Genomic DNA, 20,845 nt, shown 5'->3' with positions numbered 1-20,845 from the left:
TCTTGCGTCATCGGCACGGTAAAGACATCCACACAAATCGGTTCGGTTCATTCGTGGGTTCGCTTTGTATAAAACACATTTATTCAATAATATATTTTTTCCAATAAGTCTAAACGAAACTATACTAATAATTATCATAATAATAATAATAATAATATAATTTTCTCGCAATCATTTTTTTTACTCATTGTAACTCTTTCCTGTTGCACTTGTGACGCATTTTGTTTCTATTCGAAGTGCATTTAACTCTCTCTCTCTCTCACACACACACACACTCACACGCGCACTCACTTTACAAGTGGGGAATTGTTTGTTTGCTTACATTTGTTGGTTTTGCCTTGGCTTTCCTTTCTGCCCTTGCCCATCAGAGGGACAAAATGGCTGCTATAAAATAATTCTTTTCCTCACGCTGCTTATTAATGTTTGCTTCTGTTTTGTCTGACTGACTGTTGCAACTTCACTTACATTCTTTCTTTAACACATGTGGTTTTTCCATACACCTTTCATATATTCTGAAGCACATGTTTTTTTCTTCTTTTGTTCTATCATTTCTATTTAATAGTGCCTTTTTTTCCTGCTGTTGACACCCTTGTTTACTTCAAGTACTTGCCAAACCAAGTTTCAGTGTGTGTGTGAACGTGTGTCTTTCGCCAACATCTTGCCGATTGTATTTTTTTATTTTCTTATGTTTCGTTTGTTTTATTCTTCACTTTGCTGCAACAAGAAACACACTACTAACAAAGAAAAGTTTGATCCTTCATTATTTCTGTTTGTTTGTTTTGTTTTTTTTTGTTGTGTTTTTTTTTTACCTTTCTTTCTTATCTCGTTCATTTCGCTTAGCTTTTAAGCACTTATTGATGATACTTAGTAGTTAGTATATTGCCACCTATGCGTAGCCAACAAAATAAATTACAACGTTAACGACAGCGGAGCGCGAACCTTGCTTTGTAAAAAACGTTGTCTCCGGTCGGAAAAAATGGGAATGGAGGTGAAGGTTTGCAGTTTGAGGGGACACGGGAAATGAGGGGACGCGAAAAGTTTTAGCTACACTCTACACTTGGGTTTTTGTTTGTTTTCTACGTATTTTTGTCATTTTATATCGCACATTACAGGGGGTACGGCGTTGAATCGTGGTGGGTTTCCGGTACGAAAATACACGCTCGCCTCGATTCTTCCTTCACATTTTGTTTCGAAAACGGGTGTTCCGTTTTTTGTTTCACTCGTCTTCCTCGTCGCATGCGTCTTATGTTTTCGTTTTGTGATTTGCACTTGTGTTAGAAATTTATCTGTTTCACACTTTCGCGGAAAGAAAGTAAACCTTTTTGCTTATCCTCTATTGCTCTCTGCCATTTGTTTAAAGATTTTCTTTAGCTTTTATGCTTTTATCGCTTTTCTTTTCTATTGGTCGCACAAAATCTTTTGATCATTTTGGGCTCACTTTGAAGATGAATACTACAATCGCTTTGTAATAACAATTTTCTACCTGTTATGTTGTCTAAAGAATGTTCCACATTTAAGCTGATCGTACCAAACATTTGATTGCAGCACTTCTGGTAGTAAATTTGCTTATCTCTTGACAGCGAGTTGTTCATAATTGTACTAATAGTAGTACAGCATGAAAGTGTAAAGTCATGAGTAGAGTTTGTTGCTGTTGGTTGGTTTTTATACAGGCTTTAAGCTGTGTTTGGCTATATTGCAGTGCTTTTATAAATATAAAATTTATTCGTTTTTACTATCTTTTTAATGCTGTGTTTTAGTTGGATTTATTAAAACTTTTGTTGAAGCAGACCTATTTCAAAACAATCTTAAAGAGCAGCTCTTCATTTTGACCAATCAGCTTGAATGTGGTGCATTTTTTACTCTACTTCTCTATCATCGATTGTAAGCCGTTCTTCGTACTATTGTTTGCACAAAAAAAAATATTTAAAAACTTTCTTCGCACGCTAGTAAATTTGTTAACCGAAATAAGCAAGCCTAAAGAAAACTACTCATTTCTTTGTGGGCATTACTACGTTTCACAGGGCAAAGTATATTGCAATATTGTGTCACTTAACGTCTAGTTTTCTTCTGTCGCATACATGATTCCATCCTTCACGAAGCATGAGAAATTTGAACATGTTTTAAACAATCGCATGTTAAAGAGAATTTTAAAATAATGCACCACGTTGGCACCAGTTGAACGTTGATCAGGAATGGTTAGGTACAGACACGTAACAGGTAGCTATTGCATGTAGCAGTGCACGATTTAAATTAAGATACAATTAAAACCCTTTAGCGAATAAACAGATAACAGAACAAATAATATTAAAACGATTAATTTCGAACACAAACACACATTAACTTAAAGGCAAATAATTTTGAAAAAGTTTGTAAAGAGATTCTTAAAAGTATTGTTGAGGCACAGTGCGGGGTTGGAATTATGATAAGAGATCATTGGGAAAGCGTGCAAAAGAAGGTACAAACCGATGGGAACCACTTCGTGAAGGATTGGATCACCATACAACGTCGGGCTGAGAGGACTTTTGTTTGTCGAGTTGCGAGTTGTATGTCCTAATGCGAACGTTAAAATGTGCTCTTGATGATTAGGTACGAACCTAATACAAAACCAACTAGGATTCCTGCTAGCGCTCTGATATCGTACCCAAATTTTAATAACTACACTGATTTTTGTTAGATTTTCTACGCACTTTTGTTTAGAATCGTTTTGTTCCTGTCTGTTTATAAAAGCCAATTTTTAACACAGATCGCAATCTATAACACAATAGAAAATAAAAAAAAAAAAACAAATGATGAATTGAAACGTCGGTTGAGATCGTTTTTGAGCGTACAAATTTTGTATGATATTAAGTGGGTTTTACGAAAAGAAAATGGCCCGGAAAAAGGTACTGCGTTACACACACACACACACAAAACATAAAAAGGTACATCTGTCGAAGAAGCCGTTAGGACATTGCACAGCCCACATACACGCTAGATGATATGCATCTACGCGGGAGCAAGACGCGTGCAATTAAAGGTAGCAGAGTTTAATATGGTTTTGTCTTTGCAGCCAGTTTCGGGAAACATTTGTTTGTTGTTGTTGATATCATAAATGCTTCGCTCTCCTTTTACCACCCAACACAGATATGGAAATCCGATAACGAGAAGCAACTAGTGCAAATAAAAATGGCGCACTTTACGCCATTCTCTAGTGTGGCTACGATTTGCCGATCAAAAACAAATTACAAACAAATGGTGCACACGTTTATGTTACAAAAAATGCCAACAATGAGGTCGCCTGCTAGAAAACGAAAGACAACCGGGGAGAAAATGTGGTACTATTACTGTTAATATTACTGCTACTCCTACTGCTAGTACCCATTACTGTTACTGCTGATGCTGCCACTCACTCCTAATGCCACGAACTGGGAGTTTGGTTAATGTGTCCATCCGCAACACACACACACACACACACACATACACACTGGTGGTTGTGGTTGATTGCAAATCGGAACTTCACTTGCCATTTGCTTATCACACAATTGTCTTACGAGTAGATAATATGTGCAAATACAATTCACCATCATCCGGGGACTCTCCTTAATTAACGTGTCGCTTACCATCACATGCAGAAAAGGGCACTCACATGGGGGTGGTGGGGAGGAGCGAGAGAAAGGACGCTTAGGTATCTCTTGGAGAGGAGGAAGATTGTGAAGGTACACCCTTCAGCGTAACGCCCAGGTTTTCTCGCAGTTCCGCTATTTCCTGTGCGCCCTGCAGTAACCGCTTGACACCGCGCGGCAGTCCGCGACAAGAGGCGAGATTGATGGCGTTAATGTGTGGACAGTTTGCAAGCACCTCCTTTACCGCTTCCAATGAAACCGATGATCCGCATAAGTTGAGGTACCTGTAAACAGGATGAGTGTGCTTGTTAATAGATCTTCTTGATCGTACCAAGGTTAAGAAATCTACAAAACGATCATTCGGAAAGCAAATGTGTTTCGAGCGCATTTTGTTGTAACACCAACTCACTTCAATGGCGATTCGGAACCCTTGTCCGCAAGGGCTTTCAATGCATCGTCCAGCGGTTTGGTGGCGCTTGCCCACGCCAGATCGAACTCAATTAAACTGTGCGCCCATTTCGACGCAATCAGCTCCAGGCCAGCGCTGTTCGTCGGGGGATAGAGAAGAAGGTTATAAGATTTTTGTTTACCAAAAAAATTAATTACTAATTCAATCACTGCCTACCCCATGTCGCGATTGATCGAACATCCGGATAGGAAGAGATGCTTCAAATCCCAGGTTGGCAACCGGATGAGGCTGTCGTGCGTAAGGCGGGCGCAACCACGGACGTCTAGTAGCGTCAGCTTTGTACTGGTTTTAAGGATGCGCTGCAGAAACTCGTCATTAAATAGACGCGCTTCATCCGCGAGCGAGGCAACGGAAAGCTCTTCTAGTTCGGGGAAACCGGGTGATTCCATCTAGAATGCACAATCCAAGAAAGGAGAGTTTTATTTATAATTTGTGCTTTGATTTTCGAGCGCTCTCTACACACCTGCTCCTGTAACGATGCTGTGCTAAGGTTGATGTGTGAATTCGTTATCCGGAGTACTTTCAGCTTCTGGCAACCGTGCTGAAGCTGCTCGATATGCAGTATACCGTGCGATATGGCAACCGTGTTCACGTTGGACAGATCCAGCAGCACCAGATTCGGACAGTGAGTCTGAAATGGGGACACAAACAAAAATAAGCATGCCACATCAATACCTAATGTAAGTAACGCACTCGTGGGCAATCCTAAAAGCCTTGAAATACTTTAAAGCACCCACACACTTGACACACTTACCGAGAGGGCTTTCACAATTTGCGGGATACCACCGAGCCGATTGTGGGCCAAATGAAGATGGGTAAGCCTGCTTCCCATTTCCGTAATGGCATTGCACAAGGACGTTTGGCCAACAGCCGTTTTATTGGCGTTAACTTCAGCCTGTTTGTGGAGAAAAAAAAAACTCAATTAAAAGTGACCTACAGAGCGCACGCTACAAACACGTGCAAACTTACATTGATAGAGCTGAGATCGAGACTTTCTAGATTTTTGAAGTTTTGCACTAGAAAGAACAAATGATCGGCAGATAACGCTTTCCAACCGGTGAGCGTTATGCTGATCAGCCCGGGCGCTGCCTCGAGTAACTTATCCAGCACGCATTGCACGTTCGTTACCTTCCAGTTTGCTGTAACGAGGAGAGTAAGTAGACATTAAGGCAAGTTCCCACAATCGTGATCCTAATATGTAGGGGTATTTTCCCTTACCCAATCCCACTTCTGTCGCTTGCTTAAGACGGTTCTCGATAAGCCATTTTAGCTTCGGTTCCGTTTTAAACCGATCTTTCGCCCACGTGCCAAGATCGACGGTACGCCATAGTGATGCTCTCTGTGACATTTTGTACCAGCTCGAGCAAACCCTCGACAGGCGTATCAGCGTTGGCAGGCTTCCCTCATCCTGGACGACATTTTTGAAGATCTAATTGATAAGATGAAGCAAACATTCAGTATAATTTCGAAAGTAATTTTTTTTCGATCGCAATTTCTTACCGTATACAACACCGGATCGGGTATTTCGTTCGCCCAAACACTTTGATCTTCCGGTGGCTTATACTCCTCCTCAGCACTTCGCTTCTCAGTGTTGTTGTTCGTTTTTCGCGGCTTTTCGCTCCGCCGGTTTCGCTTCTCCGGTGACGTCTCGTCCGAGCTATCCTCGTTAAGGCTCTTGGGTTTACGGGCACGCTTGCGGATCGGTTTCTTTGGTTGTACTGTTGCATCAGATGCTTTCTTTATACACAGCTTAATGCCGATTTTATTTTCACTTATCTGAGAAGAAGAATCAACAGAAGCAAACGAATGAACGGATTCGCTCAAAGGTATGGTACAAGTTGTTCAATACAATGTTGCACGTTAAAATAAACACAGCACTTATGTTTGAGGCAGCAGCCGATGAGTATGATCTGCACATTCTTGACACCATCAGTGTTGAAGATGACGTACGCCATATCAAAAGACTGATGTGTAAAGTGCAGCGTAATAGGATTAGATATCGGCACGTTACCTTCGCTGATGTACACTTCAACGGCAAAATACAACAAAAAAATAAATCTCCGTCATCCTCCGCTATAAAGCTATAACTCACTACTCTAACAAAATCCCGCAAAGCTTACTAATCGCGTGATTATAGTCCATTGATGAACACACTGATAAGGCATTATGCGTTACGCGTTACTCAATTCACATAACCTCACACACCTGTTAGTGAACCTTCAACATTGGCAAACGATGTGCAAACATTTATCACCGCTCGGTTCAATGCAATGATATCCTTTTTTACACCGGTGGAATCCCCTTTGATAAGGCAGTAGAGTAACTTGATAGATTACCCTGACAATTGATTTCCTATAGGTTGTTCATACCACTTGAGATAGGAAGTAGTACACCATAGAGCGGTACTAATTTAATGACCGCTGGATAGAAGAACTATAAAAATCTGAGACACCCACTGGCTTTAGCATCAGTACGCAGGTAACAGTGATCGTGAATACATACACTGTACAGTGATAGTTTAAAAAGTATTCTACAACATGATCGGTACGCATTCCTTAAATTGTTGAACATAGTTTTAGTGACAATATAGGTAAAAAGTGTTTAACTCAATTGGTTTTATTACCTCCTCCAGTACTTCCAATGAAATACGTTACCCTGGGATTAGTGCTGATTGTAAGCATTCTGGCCAACCCAGGCGACCACATTCCCAACCATCCGAATTGTCCCGACGTCCAGGGACCTATTCCAGTGTACTTTGTGCATCCAACAAACTGCAGTAGATTCTACGAGTGCAAGGATAAAACTGCTTGGGAATTAGAGTGTTCAGCGGGATTGCATTTCAACACCAAAATCAACGTGTGTGATTACCCCGAAAATGCGCAATGCGAGTCACAGTCAACGCATACCACTACGATGGTGATAAGTACGACAACCAGTACTTTCACAACACTGGACCACACTACAACTATAGGAACAACTACTGAATGCGATTCTACTATTCCAACAACGACTATTCCTAGTACAACGACTCCTTACCCATGGCCAGAACATAGTACAACATCTGCTCAGCCACCGTCGGATGGTTCTACACCAACTTCTTATTCAACGACGGACGGTACTAGTACAACTTCTGATTGGACGGACATCACTACAACGTATCGTCCACCAACAGAGGGAGGTACACCAAAGCCAAACTGTCCACCATTTGGTGCCACACAGCCAAACTATTGGGCAGATTCTTCCGACTGTAGCAGATATTTGGGTTGCCTGGAAAATTGCGTACAAAAGTTCAAATGTCCAGACGGGTTATATTGGAACGATGAACAAAAGCGCTGTGACAGCTTTGGCAACTCACAATGTTGTCCAGTTATCCCACCAGCGCCGAATGTATGGACGACGGATTAATTTGAGGTTAGAAACTGTCGACTAACATACATATGACGAATTGTTTGAAGTGAATTTACTCCTGGCTTCCATGAATAATATGGTATTTATTTGTGAACAATGAAAAAAGAAGTTTAAATGATTTTTTTAATTCATAAAAGATGTCAAAACCTTTAGGATCAAAACTGTACTTAAAATCAAATTTGATTGAAACAATAAAAATAATAACCAATTAGCAAATGATGCACAAATAACAAAAAGAAGGTGATTGATTGTGGCTTATAATAAGAGTTGCTTGTGAAAAATAATTTTCGTTCCACGAATGTCCTCCCTCAATTACAAGCAACTGGTGAATACTAATTCTGAAGTCTCGCACAACATATCTTGCAAATAGTTTCTTCCACAAGAATAAAAATAATATACAAACAATCGGTTCCAATCACACGGTGGCGGTAGCATGCTGACCACATGAATTATCCACCCCACAATCTCGTTCTCTCGCAGCCTGTTGAATCTACTGTGGTTATAAAGATTTGCGGTCTGTTCTGTTCGAGTATCCACTCAAGTAGTGTTGCGTACATTGTAAAGCAGATAAGCCCACGATAGAGCACAGAAGCGAGTCTCGGATAGATTTAACTAGCACTTATTAGGTGTACTTTTTATTTGCTTCCAAAATGAAACGTGCCACTTGTGTGCAATTCGCGAGAATTAATGGTAATTATTTAGTCTCCTTTATTGACGCTTGGTACGCATCATATGTTTCACAGTTAATCCATCCCTAACCCATCCAAGATTGGATCCGATTCCACAGGCTCATCGATTCTTCCTCCAAAGTCGGTGCCGATGGGACGGGCGCACAACATTTGTTCGGGTTGGGTGCATTGCATTTCTTCGCTGCATTATCCCACACCAACGTTACGGGACAGTTAAGCTCAACAACCTCCCCACCGACACACTGATAGTACTTCGAGCAGTTGCTTTCGTCGGACCAATATTTGGTCGCTTCCAACGATGGGCAGCGTGGATCAATTGCCGGTTGCTCAACCGAAGCGTCCGTATTTACTGACGGATGTGCAATCGATGCATCGCCATCCTCGGCCTGGCAAGCCACCTGTTCCGCTTGATCGCAGTGCAAGGTTTGCGAGTTAAAGCGCAATCCTTTCGCGCACACGTACTCGTACGCATCCTCGCAGACACACTCATAGTACCGGAAGCAATCTGTATCGTGAGGGAAGAACACGGGTGCATTGTGTCCGGCACACATCCAATGGTTTGGAACGATCGAGAGCCAGTTCGGGGCACTAGCACGACTTTCAACTTGAGCCGCTGTCGTTAACGAACCCAGGCATAATAGAAACAGTGAAAATACAGCTTTTACTGAAAAGGATAAGATCGTAAACAATGAATTGACGGTGTAACTAACCTCAAATTAGTATCCTTACAATCCATGATCTGCTGCAAAGTACCAAATATACACGAACTGTTTCTTACTCAGTATCTTCGATTTATGGCCTTCAAAGCGTGATCGGTAGCAGTCTTTATATGAGAAAACGACCGGTGAGGAACTTCTTCTGAAGGCACTTGAACAGGACACGCCGTCGGAAGATTGCTCTTTATTAAACCTACCTTTGGGAGCGAGATTAGAGCATCAAAGCCATCCGACCACACGTGCAGCTGATTGCCTAGGTAATCGACTATTAAACAGACACGTGAAAGTGTTATATCGGTAGCAAACTTTTAAGAGTGTCTACCATAAAGGGTCACCTTGGTACTGAGAGGATCGCATATAAATAACAACCGTCCCAGTTCCATAATACAACAGTAGTTCGCCTAACATTCGCAGAAGACGCTCGTCTAAACCATTCCAAGATGATGCCAGGTAAAAGAGATTTATGCCAAAGTTATTGTAGCAGAATATTATTAATCTTCCTTTTTGCTTAGCTTGGTCTCTAATACTACTACTTGCGTTGGTTGCGCTAACATCCGGATCTGACCTTCGGGAATCGGGTAATAGATGCGGCTATCGCACTGGAAATCAAATCCAATCTCATTCGCAATGTACTTCACGTAACGGATTTCCGAAATACTTCCGTGATGGTCATGACTGTGGTAAGTTCTATGAATGCAATCGTGGTACCGCCTACGAGTTCCTGTGCTCCGAAGGATTAGCATTCAACGAGGACACGAAAGTATGTGAACATGCATCGAAAGTCCGTTGTTCGAATGTGCATTCCGGTGGAAGGGATGGAACCGTGTCAGAACCGATCCATTCCCCGCCCAGCGATAATTACTACGAGTTCCCGCGAGCTAGTGGAGCAGGACAGAACAGAACGTGCAATATTTGCCGACAGGCGAAACAAGCCATCCCACGGCATGTTAATTGCCCGAGAGCCAACGGATACTATCCAGTGATGTTCCGGAACGTTAAGGATTGTACGCAATTCTACCAGTGTGATCACGGCACAGCTTATCTTATCCAGTGTCCAGCAGGGTTACACTTCAACACACTGCTAAGCGTTTGTGACTATCCGCGCAATGTGGACTGTTCCGGGCCCGTATTGAGCCCCGAATCTGCCACCGGTGCTAGCGGTGGTAGTCACGGTGGTGCTTCGCCATCATCTTGTCGCATCTGTCAGGAAGCTAAGAATGTGATTCGGAACCATCCGAAGTGTCCCACCAAAAATGGATACTATCCAATCATGTTCCGCCATCAAACGGAATGTTCTAAGTACTACATGTGTGACAATGGTGTGGCGTTCGAGATTGTGTGCCCTGCCGGGTTGCATTTCAATACCGCCATCAACGTGTGTGACTATCCGGATAATGTGGACTGTTCTGGAACGGGTGGTTCACCAACAGTTTCGAGTGAAACACCAGCTGTCGCTGAACCGGAACAGAAGATTCATCCCAACTGTCCGATCATTACCGGAGAGCAGGAGGCTAGCTATTGGGCCCATCCAAGAGATTGTGGCAAGTACTTTGGATGTCGCTGGGGATGTGTGGAAGTGTTAAGCTGCCCCGAAGGACATCGGTGGGACGACACCAAGAAGGGTTGCGCTGCGGAACATTTGGTTGAGTGTGAAAATGATGGATACTAAGTTGTGTACATTAATTTAAGAAGTACAGTACAGTTGCAATAAAGAATAGGAAAGGCGAACCATTATCTTCTCAAATGTCACCTATTTGTATGAGTCCCTTAAATCGCCCACTACGCTACCTTCTTTAAATCGGGGAACTCAAGTGTCCGATGATTAATCAATAATTGGAGTGATTAATCGAAACTTGGAGTTATACTTCTGATATATAATCTCTGTTCTAAGCTGAACCAAACCTCTCAGCAGAGTTCGAAAGAAACATTCTCAGAAATATGTTTGGCATCGTTTATATGGAGTACCATGGAGTTGTACAATGATGTCACTACTATACAGCGAATTGGATTTGACAGTTTTCTGAGCTTAGAAGGCCAGTCGTTTAAACAGACGATAGTGTCGTGGAAAAATTGCATTTTGTGATCGTCGTAATTCAGGGAAAAAATAAAGAGAAATGTCGGGCTAGCGTTTGGTAGAGGGCGCCAGTGTGAACTGTGTCACTGTGGAATCTGTGATCACATGGGGAAGGATTTTCTTTTTATAATCCCGAGCGGAAGTTTTAATGTACATCGTATATTACAAAATTGTTCATAGATAAGAAAAGGATTAGAACGCTAAAAAGTCGCGTTACTATTGTTGTGGAAAATCGTTCTAGATCCTGCCTGTCGCAAGCCTAGAATTCGAGTTTTATTATTCAGTATTCACTTTTCATGATCTTGGGGTTGTCACAAGCACGTATTGAGTGCTCCCCAAAAGTTTGGGGTATGGGTCTAAGCCCATACAGCTGCTCAACGCCATAAAATGCCGAATGACGTTCAGTTTAAATGCCGGCTTCAAGAGCTAATTTGACCTTAACAGTCATGTGCAACTACCAAGTATGCCATCCACAGAGCTGTGCGATGTTTTAACCAATTTCAAAGGTACGATCACTTTTTTGAATTTCTTTTATTCATTGATAGTGTCGTAGTGGTGTATAACCAGATTTTGTGAAATTTATCATTAACCTGGAAGATCCCAAGAGTTCCAAACCTCACTACGCGATGTATATAAAACGATCGCAAGTGCAGCTTCTTCAAGCAGATCGTTTTGATATTTTGATCGTCAGGTTTTTAATAGCTTCTTCTAGATATTGCTCATTGGGAATTAGTTCTGATATATTGCAATCGGTAGTTTACTTTTGTTCCAAAGTTTCATAATTTATTCAGTTATGTTATGAAAATTCATTGTTCAGATCTCACTATGAAATTCTTATGAAATCTCAACAGATTCTCCGTTTCCGTGTTTGATAGTACAATCTCGATATGTTGCGCCAAGTTGAATTTCCGCTTTTATCTGTTAGGTTCCTAACAATTCAGATTCCAAGATCAATTCCACGCCACAGATCGAACAGGTTAAAGGTGCTTCTTTATTTCATCTATGTATGTGGAAACCCTCAGTTTTGAGATCATCCTTTGAATTATAATGCGTAGTTGTGCGATTTAAACACAACCTGGATTGTCGTAGACCATAAATGTTGGATCATTTTAAAGAAATTGTTGAGCATATTTATTTGAGCATTGATTTAAGAGGTGAACCTTTCGATAAACATGTAATCATACAGCTTAATTTATCTTACAAAACAGTTAGCATTCATTTCTAATTCTAGCCATTACTTTTTCAACTCACCTCACTTTGATACAAGGCTACCATTGCTTTGCGTTTCGGTCGCCCCCGTGCCTTGTTCATCTTGCGGTCAAAGTTACGCATGGCCATCGGTTTACCACCACTCGGTGTCACCTTCGGTAAGCTTCTACCGTTTGACACTGATGTTGATGATGATGTGGTACCCGTAGCCGTCGCCATTCCCGCTGCAACAGCCGACTGCCCGTTGGCATCGTTTCCTTTCCCGCCGGTTGCTGATGTAGTCGGGGAGGACGTTGATGCTGCTGCTCCTTGTTGCGCATTACGCGGTGATACCGTTGCGGTGGTCCGTTTCCTATGACCAAGCTCCAATGGTGGCTGTGAGTCTGTATCGACGCACGATTCGCTTAGCTCCTTCTCAATGTTTTCGATCGTTTCTTCCGGCTCGGGATGCGGAACTGGACTGACCACACTGCCACTATCTTCCTGCGATGATTGTGAGTGATCTTCGAGCAGATTGTGCGCGCTGCTACTACCGCCCGGGCTGGTACCGATGATATTGGCCAGTACCGAGCCAGGATTACTGTTTTGTGGGGATTGTTCCCCGTCTGGCGAGGTGGGAATAAGGGAGGAAGGTTCCGTGCGCCTCAATCCTGCCGGAAGACTCGTTTCCGCCAGCGTTTCCATGATAATTTGTTTAATTAAAAAACAACAAGGTAAAAAAAAACGAATTTGACCTTCTTATACCACTTTCGATTATTGCACAGTGTCTGTTAAATGACTAATGAGTGGAATCTAACACTTTAATTCTGCACACTAAAATCACCACTATTTCGGTTGCTGCCCGCAGCAGTACATCTTGTTTTGTTTGTTATTTGTCTCCACAGGCTTCAAACACGGTCCAATAATACACTCGAACACGCGCGATACACCCGCCTTGGGGTTTCTGGGTTCAAATCTCGACTAGACCATGTCTATGCTTACGTGGTTTCCGTATGCAGTCTTTCCATAGGGAATTATATTACTACAAGTCACAAACGTCCCCGTATGTATGGGAGAAACAACACACCCAAGCCCTCGACACAATGTTTACAAGCCAAATGATAAGAAACAGAAATAACAAGAATTACACGGAACGTCGTGTAGTTTAGTATATAGAATTTTTTTTGTATCACTTTCCCTTTCACTTTCGTCTCTTCTTATCACGTGTTGTGCGTGTTAATAGTTTTACGGCCATTAAACGATTCACAGGTTACACTCAGCTTTAGTGTATGGCTACATTTTCCGGCTTGTCCAACGTTCAACGCGAAACATCCTTATCTCCCCGCTGTAAATAAAGGCTCACAAATGAAACCAATTCGATGATGAGTATATTCCTTCCTTGGATTGGTTGTATCTTTTCGGCGAATTCTCTAAGCGCTAAGTCGATCCTTGAAGATCAGGAAAAGTTCTACGATGTCGTGGACACTTCAGTAAGCATTGTTAGGCTACGGTTCACTACATTTTGCTTACTACGCACTACTGATTTGCTGCCAAAAATCAGCGCACAAGGATTCCGGAACATCCGGAAAGAATCAACAGCTTCCGGCAACGAGTTGCAGCACGGGGTGTTCAACTTTCACTTGTTTCGGAAAATTCTTCCACCACTACCCATTTGACGGAAAATGCTCCCTGTGGAGAAGAAAAGAAAAAATGGTAAGCCGAAAAGAAAATAAGAAATGCCACTGTGCACACACAAAAAAAAATCACTCGAGGATGCTGTCTGTTTATAGACAAAAATATTTGTTGGTGGTAATGTGATCGCTCTCTCTCTCTTTCTCACTCTCTTTTTATGTTCCTCTCGCGTTGCAACGCGGCAACATTTTTTATACTCGCTCGTTTCCACGAGCCGAAGAAAAGTATACCCGCGCAATCGCATCTCGCGTCATCTCTGTCGCACACGGCTCATGCACTCTCGCTCACTTTCTCTCGATTTGCTCTCTACAAATTGCTTCGGATTCTCGCTTTTCCAACTAATGTCATAAATTGTAAACAAGAAAATTTCTTCACCTCTACACCCTTTACACTAACCCTTTTTACGTTGGACACTTTTCCTTATTGGCCTTGTTGGGAAAATGCTTTTCCCATACAGTACGAGAAAGATAGAAACAGGGTAAAAACACCTGTCTAATCCTCGTGTAAATTAGAGTGTTCAGGTTGCTTGTCTCTTTGCACACACTTATCAGAGCTTATCGCAAACGGCCGTTTGCTTCAATGGCGCTGTGTATTGAAAGCTATCGGTGAAGACGAACACACACCAAAACACGTACCCACATTCATTCGCACCTTCGGCACTGCCACGTTCAATTTGCGGTGGGGATTGCTCGCATTTAAAGTCGATTTAATTTGACCACCAATTTTTTAACCACTCGCTCCACCAACTGTGTAGTGTGGCTCGTTCAACTTGTGTCCTAATAATTTCTAACTCTCTAGGCTTATTTACCCCACACACACACGCTTTACGCGTTCTTTTCTGCTTGACTCTCTCTCTAGCTTTCATCGGTTTGGAAATCGGCCCGAGCGAGATGACGATATAAACATTGCGCTGTGTGTGCACTCCGAACCACCACCACTACACTCACACACACGATCCTTCTTCGCATCGCGTATATACGCTCTCTTTCTTCTTCGCTCTCCTACCCGTACTCGTTCTCTTTTCTAATGCGTTTGGGAAGCGTAACGCAATCAATCTTGACAACAAGCTGCACCACTATTTGTACGGCGACGATGATGCTATTTCTTGATGCTTTCAATTAAACCATAATTGATTTACAATAAACGTTTTGCACACAATTCGGATAGCCGCTGCATACCAATCGCACTGCCAGCGAAACACGAAAAAAAACTGCGCTTTCTTCAATCACCTCAGCTCAACAAGAAAACTGGAACATCCACACTTCCAACACGAAAATGGCCAGCGATGGGCGCGCTTCGTTTCGAGACGCATTTACTGCACGTTAGTACCAACCTCCACTTGCGTACGGTTCCGTTCACGCTTGTACGGGCACGGTTAATAGTGGTAACAAAAAATTATAACTAAAACACTATCAAATTTCTAATTACTTTCTGCTCGATGCGATGCGATTTTCCAAACTTTTTTACTGTTGACATTTATTGTTGCTGTCAAAGTTACGGGGTGGGTAGGATAGTCGTGATGCGAGCAGCAGAGTTTCTTACCCCTAGATTTATGTACGGAATGTACAGTGTGGGCGATAAGTTTAGTGCAAAACTGTTATGATATATTTTATTTGTTGCATACGTCTAGGTGTATACCTAGACCAGACGAATGAAATATAGAAAAATAAAAATTAAACAAAATTACATACAGTCTTTGTACCATTAATTCGAGATTTGATTCACTTGAGTTACGAAATTTTACGATTAGATTGTTCGATTTTAACTTGCTATTATAAACTAGTATGCAGGTGGTGCATGTAATAAACGGCGCCGGTCCACACGGCCGGACCGGGTTCAAATCCCATCCGGACCGTCCCCCGTAGCAAGGACTGACTATCCGGCTACGTGGTAAAAATAAGTTTAGTAAACCAGAAATGGCCGGCGTGACCTGTAAGGTCGTTAAAATCCAAGAAGAGAAAGATAAACTAATATAAATTGTGAACGTAAAAACTGTTTCTTAAAATTAAAATAGAAAGTAGAAATTACTTATCATTGCGTTAAATTATTGCTGAAAATGCCCTAGTTATCAAAAAAGAGAAAGATAACCAAAGAGGCGGTGGTGTATGTAATAAATGGCGCCGGTTCTACACGCTAGAATCGGGTATCAAATTCCATCTGGACCGTCCTCCCTAGTAAGGACTGACTATCCGGCTACGTGGTAAAATAAGTCCATTAATCTAGAAATGGTTGACCTGGAGAAATGGAGTGACCTTCAAGGTCGTTAAGCCATTAAAAAGAAGAAAAGTAAGAACCAAAAATTTAGTTTTTGTAACTCCAGTTGAAACACCAAATCGTAATTTTCTTTATACCATTTCAAAACCAGCTCTAGATGTTTTATTTATTTTTGTTTTAAATTTATTCCATTTTTCTATATTTTTACTTACATCTACTGTCAACGATTTCAGAACCGATCATGCAAATGAGAAAAAGAAGGTACTATTTTTTCCAGAACTATTTATTCATTCTGTTCACAGTGTATAAATTATATTTACAAAAATAAAACGAAACATAAAACAGGAATCTCACGATGCGCCAGAACGGCGCACAACTTTTTTTTTTGGACGACTTTTTTTCTCAACAGCACTGCACCCTAATAGGATCGGTACCGCACCGTTGATTGCTTACTTTGCTACGGTACGATTTGGCTATCCAACGATCAGATTGCCTGCATCATCTCGATACAGATCATCGTTGATGCTGTACATGTCTTCCGAACCTTCGCAGTTCACGTTTGTCCACCAGTCACAAACACGGTATGCCTGTGTGAGAAGGAAACATGTTAGAATGATACGGTGCAAAGCGTTCGGGATTCGTTTCCAAATCCCAACTTCGAAACTGATCGATACTTGGTTGAAGACGGTTCCGTTCGGGCAGAGGAAGGAAAACATGTAGCCGGTCGGTAAGCACCAGTGCCACACCTGGCAACGTGTCTGAATGTCCGCATAGTAGCCAGGTTGCCGGTCCGCACACCGGAACGTTAACCCGGACGGGATCTTATCGTACGCAGGATAGTCAACGTTCGGTTCGTATCCGAAGATTTGCTGAAAAAAATGTTAAAAGAAAAGAAAGCAAAAAAAACACAAAATTAAATCATAAGCCAATCATTTAAATAACAAAAAGCGATTTAATGTTTAAATTATGAAATATGCCAAATATTACGCCATCTTCATATGTCCGGTCGCGATCTTCCGTCTATGGCGATCGTTCGAACAATTATTCAATTCGATGTGAGAGTAAAAGTTTCATCATCGCAAACCAATCAAATTACAATCAACCACCAATTATACGGTTTGCTTCACCACACTGCATCATTCCCCTTGCATGCTAAATTCATCTTTTCATCGATTATCGATTTTTTCCCATCGCCCCCATAAGCGTACGATCGATCACTACCGCTGGGGTTTGGTGTTGGGATTGAAGAGAGATGTTTTGAAAACCCGACCCCGATCCCGAGACAGCAAAATGTCTGGATGTGAAACATTGTCTTTATGGGGCAAACAAATTAGTGCACGATCTAGACAAACGATCTGTAGTTTGCTCGATAATGTTGCACTCTTTCTCTCTCTCTTTCTCTTTGGTGATCTTCTTTAACAGTTTGGATCGATGCTTATGTCATCCAGAGGGCTACAAATCGTGATCATACCAGCACTATTCTCATCCCGTACGAGTAACAGTCAGTTTAAACTGAAAGCCACAATTTCCCGCAATCGTCACCAGCGTACGGCCATAAGGTCGTTCTCGTGAAGATCTTATTCCGGGCGTTGGAATCACTTTCAATCACTTTCCGTTTCACGTGTGTGAGCTGTGCGAAAAAAAAGTCTGAACTTGGGCCCATCTACAGCCTAGATGATTCTCACCCTTCGCGAAGTCATTAGCGTGGAAAACGGTCTCAAGCGTGTCCCAGTTAAAAATGTAAAGGACACCAGCTTGCTCAAATGTTTGTCTGTTTACACGTTTTTCAAACTTTAGTGTAAACTTCTGCTATTTATATCACTCACCAACCGCAGTGTTTATTGTACCAATTCCGTGCGACATCACCTTTGATTTTGGTGTGAAAATAATTAATGTACTGAGCCTGACCCGACAATGATCGCAGCAAAAGATTAAGCCCACCATTGTCCACGAGCTGGTCGAGGTTACTCACGGTTTATAAATTGTTTTTTATATCATCATTAGCATCGTGCAACATTTGTATCCAGCCGAGTGCTCCATAAAATTCTAATCCACCTCCGAATTGTTATGTTAATTTACAAGAAACAATTATTTTTTTTATTTCAAAGTGTTGATTTCATTTTTCTCCAACGGCTTGCACGAATTAAATCGTGTTATGAGTTCGGTTGCGAAAAAGTGTTGTTTGGTATGTAAAAGATCCTTTTCTGTAGTTACCGAATGGAATAAGTGAATAATGAAAGATGCATTAAGATAGGCAACATCATTATGTTGTTTGATGAGAGAGCAATGATAAATAGACGCTAGGTTAAGGTAGCTAATTTTGTATGCAAATACTTAAGTGAATTGATTTTTTTTTAAATTAACAAAATCCATACTGTGTAGCTTTTTTTAAATTGTTTTTATAATTATATTCTGAATGATTTGTGCGTTTTATACTGATTTTTTAATGTAGTAAACTTTGTAATGAAACGATTATTTCTTTTATTTAACTTTTTTGGTAATTAATTTAACTTTAACAATTTGATTTTTTTGCTAAAAAAATAAAAAAAATATGATATCAAGTACGTAAGCAATTTGATAGTTTCGTTAATTTATTTAAAATTTGCTTAACGACCTTTTTTTAATCATTTTTGCATTAAGTCACCTCAAAGATCTTCTATCTTTCTTCCCAATTTTATTGAAAGAAAATCCATTTCTACTTACACCGTACGTTTCATGGCTGTTGTATAGAAACACACCGAACGCCACCAACAAAACCGTATACTTCCACATGATGCTTGCCGTGTTGTGCCGTACTCCGCGGGTTCGTCGCCTGCCCGTACGCTCAGCTCGTTCGTATGCAGTCACGCGCCTAAACGTGAAACCCGAAGCGATTCCAGCCTCCTCTTGCAGTGCAGGAAGCTAATTCCGGTACAAACTTTCCGAAAAAAGTGATGCTTCCAGTTCGAAATCCGCACAATAGGAGATGTTTCTTATTTGTTTTGAATAACCGTGTGGCGTTCGAGTGGAGACGTACTAAGGGATGTCGGGCACCCTCGAGCAGCTGCAAGATGGTTCGTTTTTTTTCTCTCACTCCTCCACACGATACCTTTGGCCAATTGATGTTTTTGGGGGTGTTATTTTTTTGCTTCTATTTTCTCAATTTATGCAATAATGTTCCACACCGATCCATGTACACACGTTTTGGGGGCAGGGTGGAGATAGTCCTCTTATGTTCGTGAACAACAACAGTTGATGAGTTCGTTTACGGATATGCAAGCTGTTTAGTAATTAAGATTACACCGCACAACAAGCAGCGAACGGTTGCTTAATGAACACAACGGCACGAGGTTTATTTTTTTATGATTTGTTTAATGTTTCCGCGTATTTTCGCAACTCGAACTCGAGTGAGATGATCTTTGGGGAGGTTGTTTTTTTTTCTCTCTATCCAATACTTCCAATCGTTTTCCGATGAGGAAATGTAATAAATGCGATGATTAAAATATTGTTCGATTTAACAATATTTATCACTTTACGTTTCCGTCCTTTAAAGTCCTTTTTGTGGTGCCTCTTTCCCGATCACCGATCACCGTACGTTCCGAAATCTTTTATGACACACACAAAAACACACTCTCTATAGCACCACAACGTGTATCAGTCCAAAACGGACGTTCCTTCACATCACTCACAACAACAACAAAAATTGGCGATCACACGCGCTTATGCCGAGCTAAACAACAACCAAATGAAAACGTCCGCCCCGTGCAGCATCGCTTTATACATACGGCAAGGTTACTCCCACCTACCTCCCCAAAAAAAAAAAACATTCACAAACGATCTCACTCCCACTCGCAATAATAGAAGAACCGCCACTTCAGTAGACTTCAATTGTCAGGGCGGAAAAATCGGAACCATCACCCAAGTCGCACCACTCTCCTCCTTCAACACTGTCACAGCCCTTGCAAATTTTATAAAACCATAAAAAAACGCACTCTTAAGACGGCCACAAAATGTTCTGCTAGCGACAAACCCCCCTGGGTGAGCATTGCAACGTTTGATTAACATCATGGCAGCTGGTGGTGGGGAAACAGTGTGAAGAAAATTGGAAATTAAAGTCTCTCACCGACTCAGGTGTAGCAGAACAGACGCACGCAAATAGAATTGGTCGCATGGCCACTCAATTAGATAATTATCTCCCCCCACAATCAGGGGCAGGAAGTGGGTAAAGTAGTGGAGTGTCGTGTGTCTATGTGAAAATTTTTTCTACGCACGCGTGTGTTTTATGCCATTTTTTCATTTCCCTGCCCCATTCGCACAGATAAGACGGACCAAATATCTTGGCAGCTTCGGTTTAATTGATTTCGGTGCTCTATGCGCCTTGCACGCACCGGTTTCCGGTGCAAAGATATTGGGAGCATTTTTTGTCGAGTTCAATGTTATGAGAAATGTTGCTGCGTGAATGCTGCTGCACGGCACGGCTGCGTTTGGACTACATTGCGAGAATAGGGTTATTTTTTTTCGTTTGTTTGTGTCGTTTTAGTGAATGCTAATTGCAATCATTATAGTGCGTGGAATGAAAGAATCGATCAACGTTTGCTATCGTTTTTTTCTTTCTTCTGTGTGTTTGTTATCGTAAGAATAAGGTGGAAGTTGTTAAGGCATATCGTTTTGCGAGGTGGTCAGACTGGTCGCAATCTGGATTTTATGAGCGTACGAAACAATAGACCAAATTTTTTGGGTAAGCAAATAATGAACCATTGCGAGTGGAAAGAGTGGAAAATCATAACCTTGATATTGTTTTGCTAATTGATCGT

The 20,845-nt window shown here is 41.5% G+C and overlaps 5 protein-coding genes across 9 annotated transcripts; 2 read left to right on the top strand and 3 right to left on the bottom strand.

The window, feature by feature from the left end:
• Positions 1 to 41: 41 nt before the first annotated feature.
• Positions 42 to 15,360, bottom strand: LOC125771950 (F-box/LRR-repeat protein 6). Of its 4 annotated transcripts, none has more exons than XM_049443166.1 (10): positions 14,474 to 15,360; positions 12,210 to 13,835; positions 5,572 to 5,847; positions 5,290 to 5,500; positions 5,041 to 5,210; positions 4,826 to 4,966; positions 4,535 to 4,702; positions 4,228 to 4,460; positions 4,012 to 4,146; positions 42 to 3,886 (listed from the first exon to the last, which is right to left on the bottom strand). In XM_049443166.1, the coding sequence occupies exons 2-10, from the start codon at positions 12,849 to 12,851 to the stop codon at positions 3,661 to 3,663; spliced, it is 2,202 nt and encodes a 733-aa protein (XP_049299123.1). In that variant the 5' UTR covers positions 12,852 to 13,835; positions 14,474 to 15,360; the 3' UTR covers positions 42 to 3,660. The 4 variants fall into 4 exon arrangements, with proteins under 4 accessions (XP_049299123.1, XP_049299125.1, XP_049299124.1 ...); XM_049443168.1 differs by having other exon boundaries at positions 15,068 to 15,360; XM_049443167.1 differs by having other exon boundaries at positions 15,172 to 15,360.
• Positions 6,498 to 7,885, top strand: LOC125772008 (probable endochitinase). Its single transcript, XM_049443282.1, has 2 exons — positions 6,498 to 6,615; positions 6,704 to 7,885. Exons 1-2 carry the CDS (start codon positions 6,609 to 6,611, stop codon positions 7,474 to 7,476), a joined length of 780 nt encoding a protein of 259 aa, XP_049299239.1. The 5' UTR covers positions 6,498 to 6,608; the 3' UTR covers positions 7,477 to 7,885.
• Positions 8,214 to 8,995, bottom strand: LOC125772015 (protein obstructor-E-like). Its single transcript, XM_049443290.1, has 2 exons — positions 8,898 to 8,995; positions 8,214 to 8,832 (listed from the first exon to the last, which is right to left on the bottom strand). The coding sequence occupies exons 1-2, from the start codon at positions 8,902 to 8,904 to the stop codon at positions 8,234 to 8,236; spliced, it is 606 nt and encodes a 201-aa protein (XP_049299247.1). The 5' UTR covers positions 8,905 to 8,995; the 3' UTR covers positions 8,214 to 8,233.
• Positions 9,283 to 10,625, top strand: LOC125771990 (probable chitinase 10). Its single transcript, XM_049443253.1, has 2 exons — positions 9,283 to 9,334; positions 9,397 to 10,625. Exons 1-2 carry the CDS (start codon positions 9,325 to 9,327, stop codon positions 10,551 to 10,553), a joined length of 1,167 nt encoding a protein of 388 aa, XP_049299210.1. The 5' UTR covers positions 9,283 to 9,324; the 3' UTR covers positions 10,554 to 10,625.
• Positions 15,361 to 16,317: 957 nt separating the features above from the next.
• On the bottom strand, positions 16,318 to 20,082 carry LOC125772017 (U-scoloptoxin(01)-Er1a). Of its 2 annotated transcripts, XM_049443293.1 has the most exons (3): positions 18,756 to 20,076; positions 16,727 to 16,921; positions 16,318 to 16,639 (listed from the first exon to the last, which is right to left on the bottom strand). In XM_049443293.1, the coding sequence occupies exons 1-3, from the start codon at positions 18,822 to 18,824 to the stop codon at positions 16,526 to 16,528; spliced, it is 378 nt and encodes a 125-aa protein (XP_049299250.1). In that variant the 5' UTR covers positions 18,825 to 20,076; the 3' UTR covers positions 16,318 to 16,525. The 2 variants fall into 2 exon arrangements, with proteins under 2 accessions (XP_049299250.1, XP_049299249.1); XM_049443292.1 differs by having other exon boundaries at positions 16,318 to 16,921; positions 18,756 to 20,082.
• Between the last annotated feature and the right edge of the window lie 763 nt (positions 20,083 to 20,845).

Source organism: Anopheles funestus, chromosome 3RL (assembly GCF_943734845.2).
Source record: "Anopheles funestus chromosome 3RL, idAnoFuneDA-416_04, whole genome shotgun sequence".
NCBI classification, from domain to species: Eukaryota; Metazoa; Arthropoda; class Insecta; order Diptera; family Culicidae; genus Anopheles; species Anopheles funestus.
This window is presented reverse-complemented; position numbering and strand designations above follow the sequence as displayed.

Bases quoted from the DNA above. Each gene is read 5' to 3' on its own strand.
- LOC125772017 (XM_049443292.1), bottom strand. From the start codon at position 18,824: ATGTGGAAGTATACGGTTTTGTTGGTGGCGTTCGGTGTGTTTCTATAC. The intron at 16,922-18,755 runs GTAAGTAGAAAT...CATTTTTTTCAG, and splicing joins ACAGCCATGAAACGTACGGT to CAAATCTTCGGATACGAACC.
- LOC125771950 (XM_049443166.1), bottom strand. From the start codon at position 12,851: ATGGAAACGCTGGCGGAAACGAGTCTTCCGGCAGGATTGAGGCGCACG. The intron at 5,848-12,209 runs GTGAGTTGAAAA...TCTTCTTCTCAG, and splicing joins TAGCCTTGTATCAAAGTGAG to ATAAGTGAAAATAAAATCGG. The intron at 3,887-4,011 runs GTGAGTTGGTGT...TCCTGTTTACAG, and splicing joins GGTTCCGAATCGCCATTGAA to GTACCTCAACTTATGCGGAT.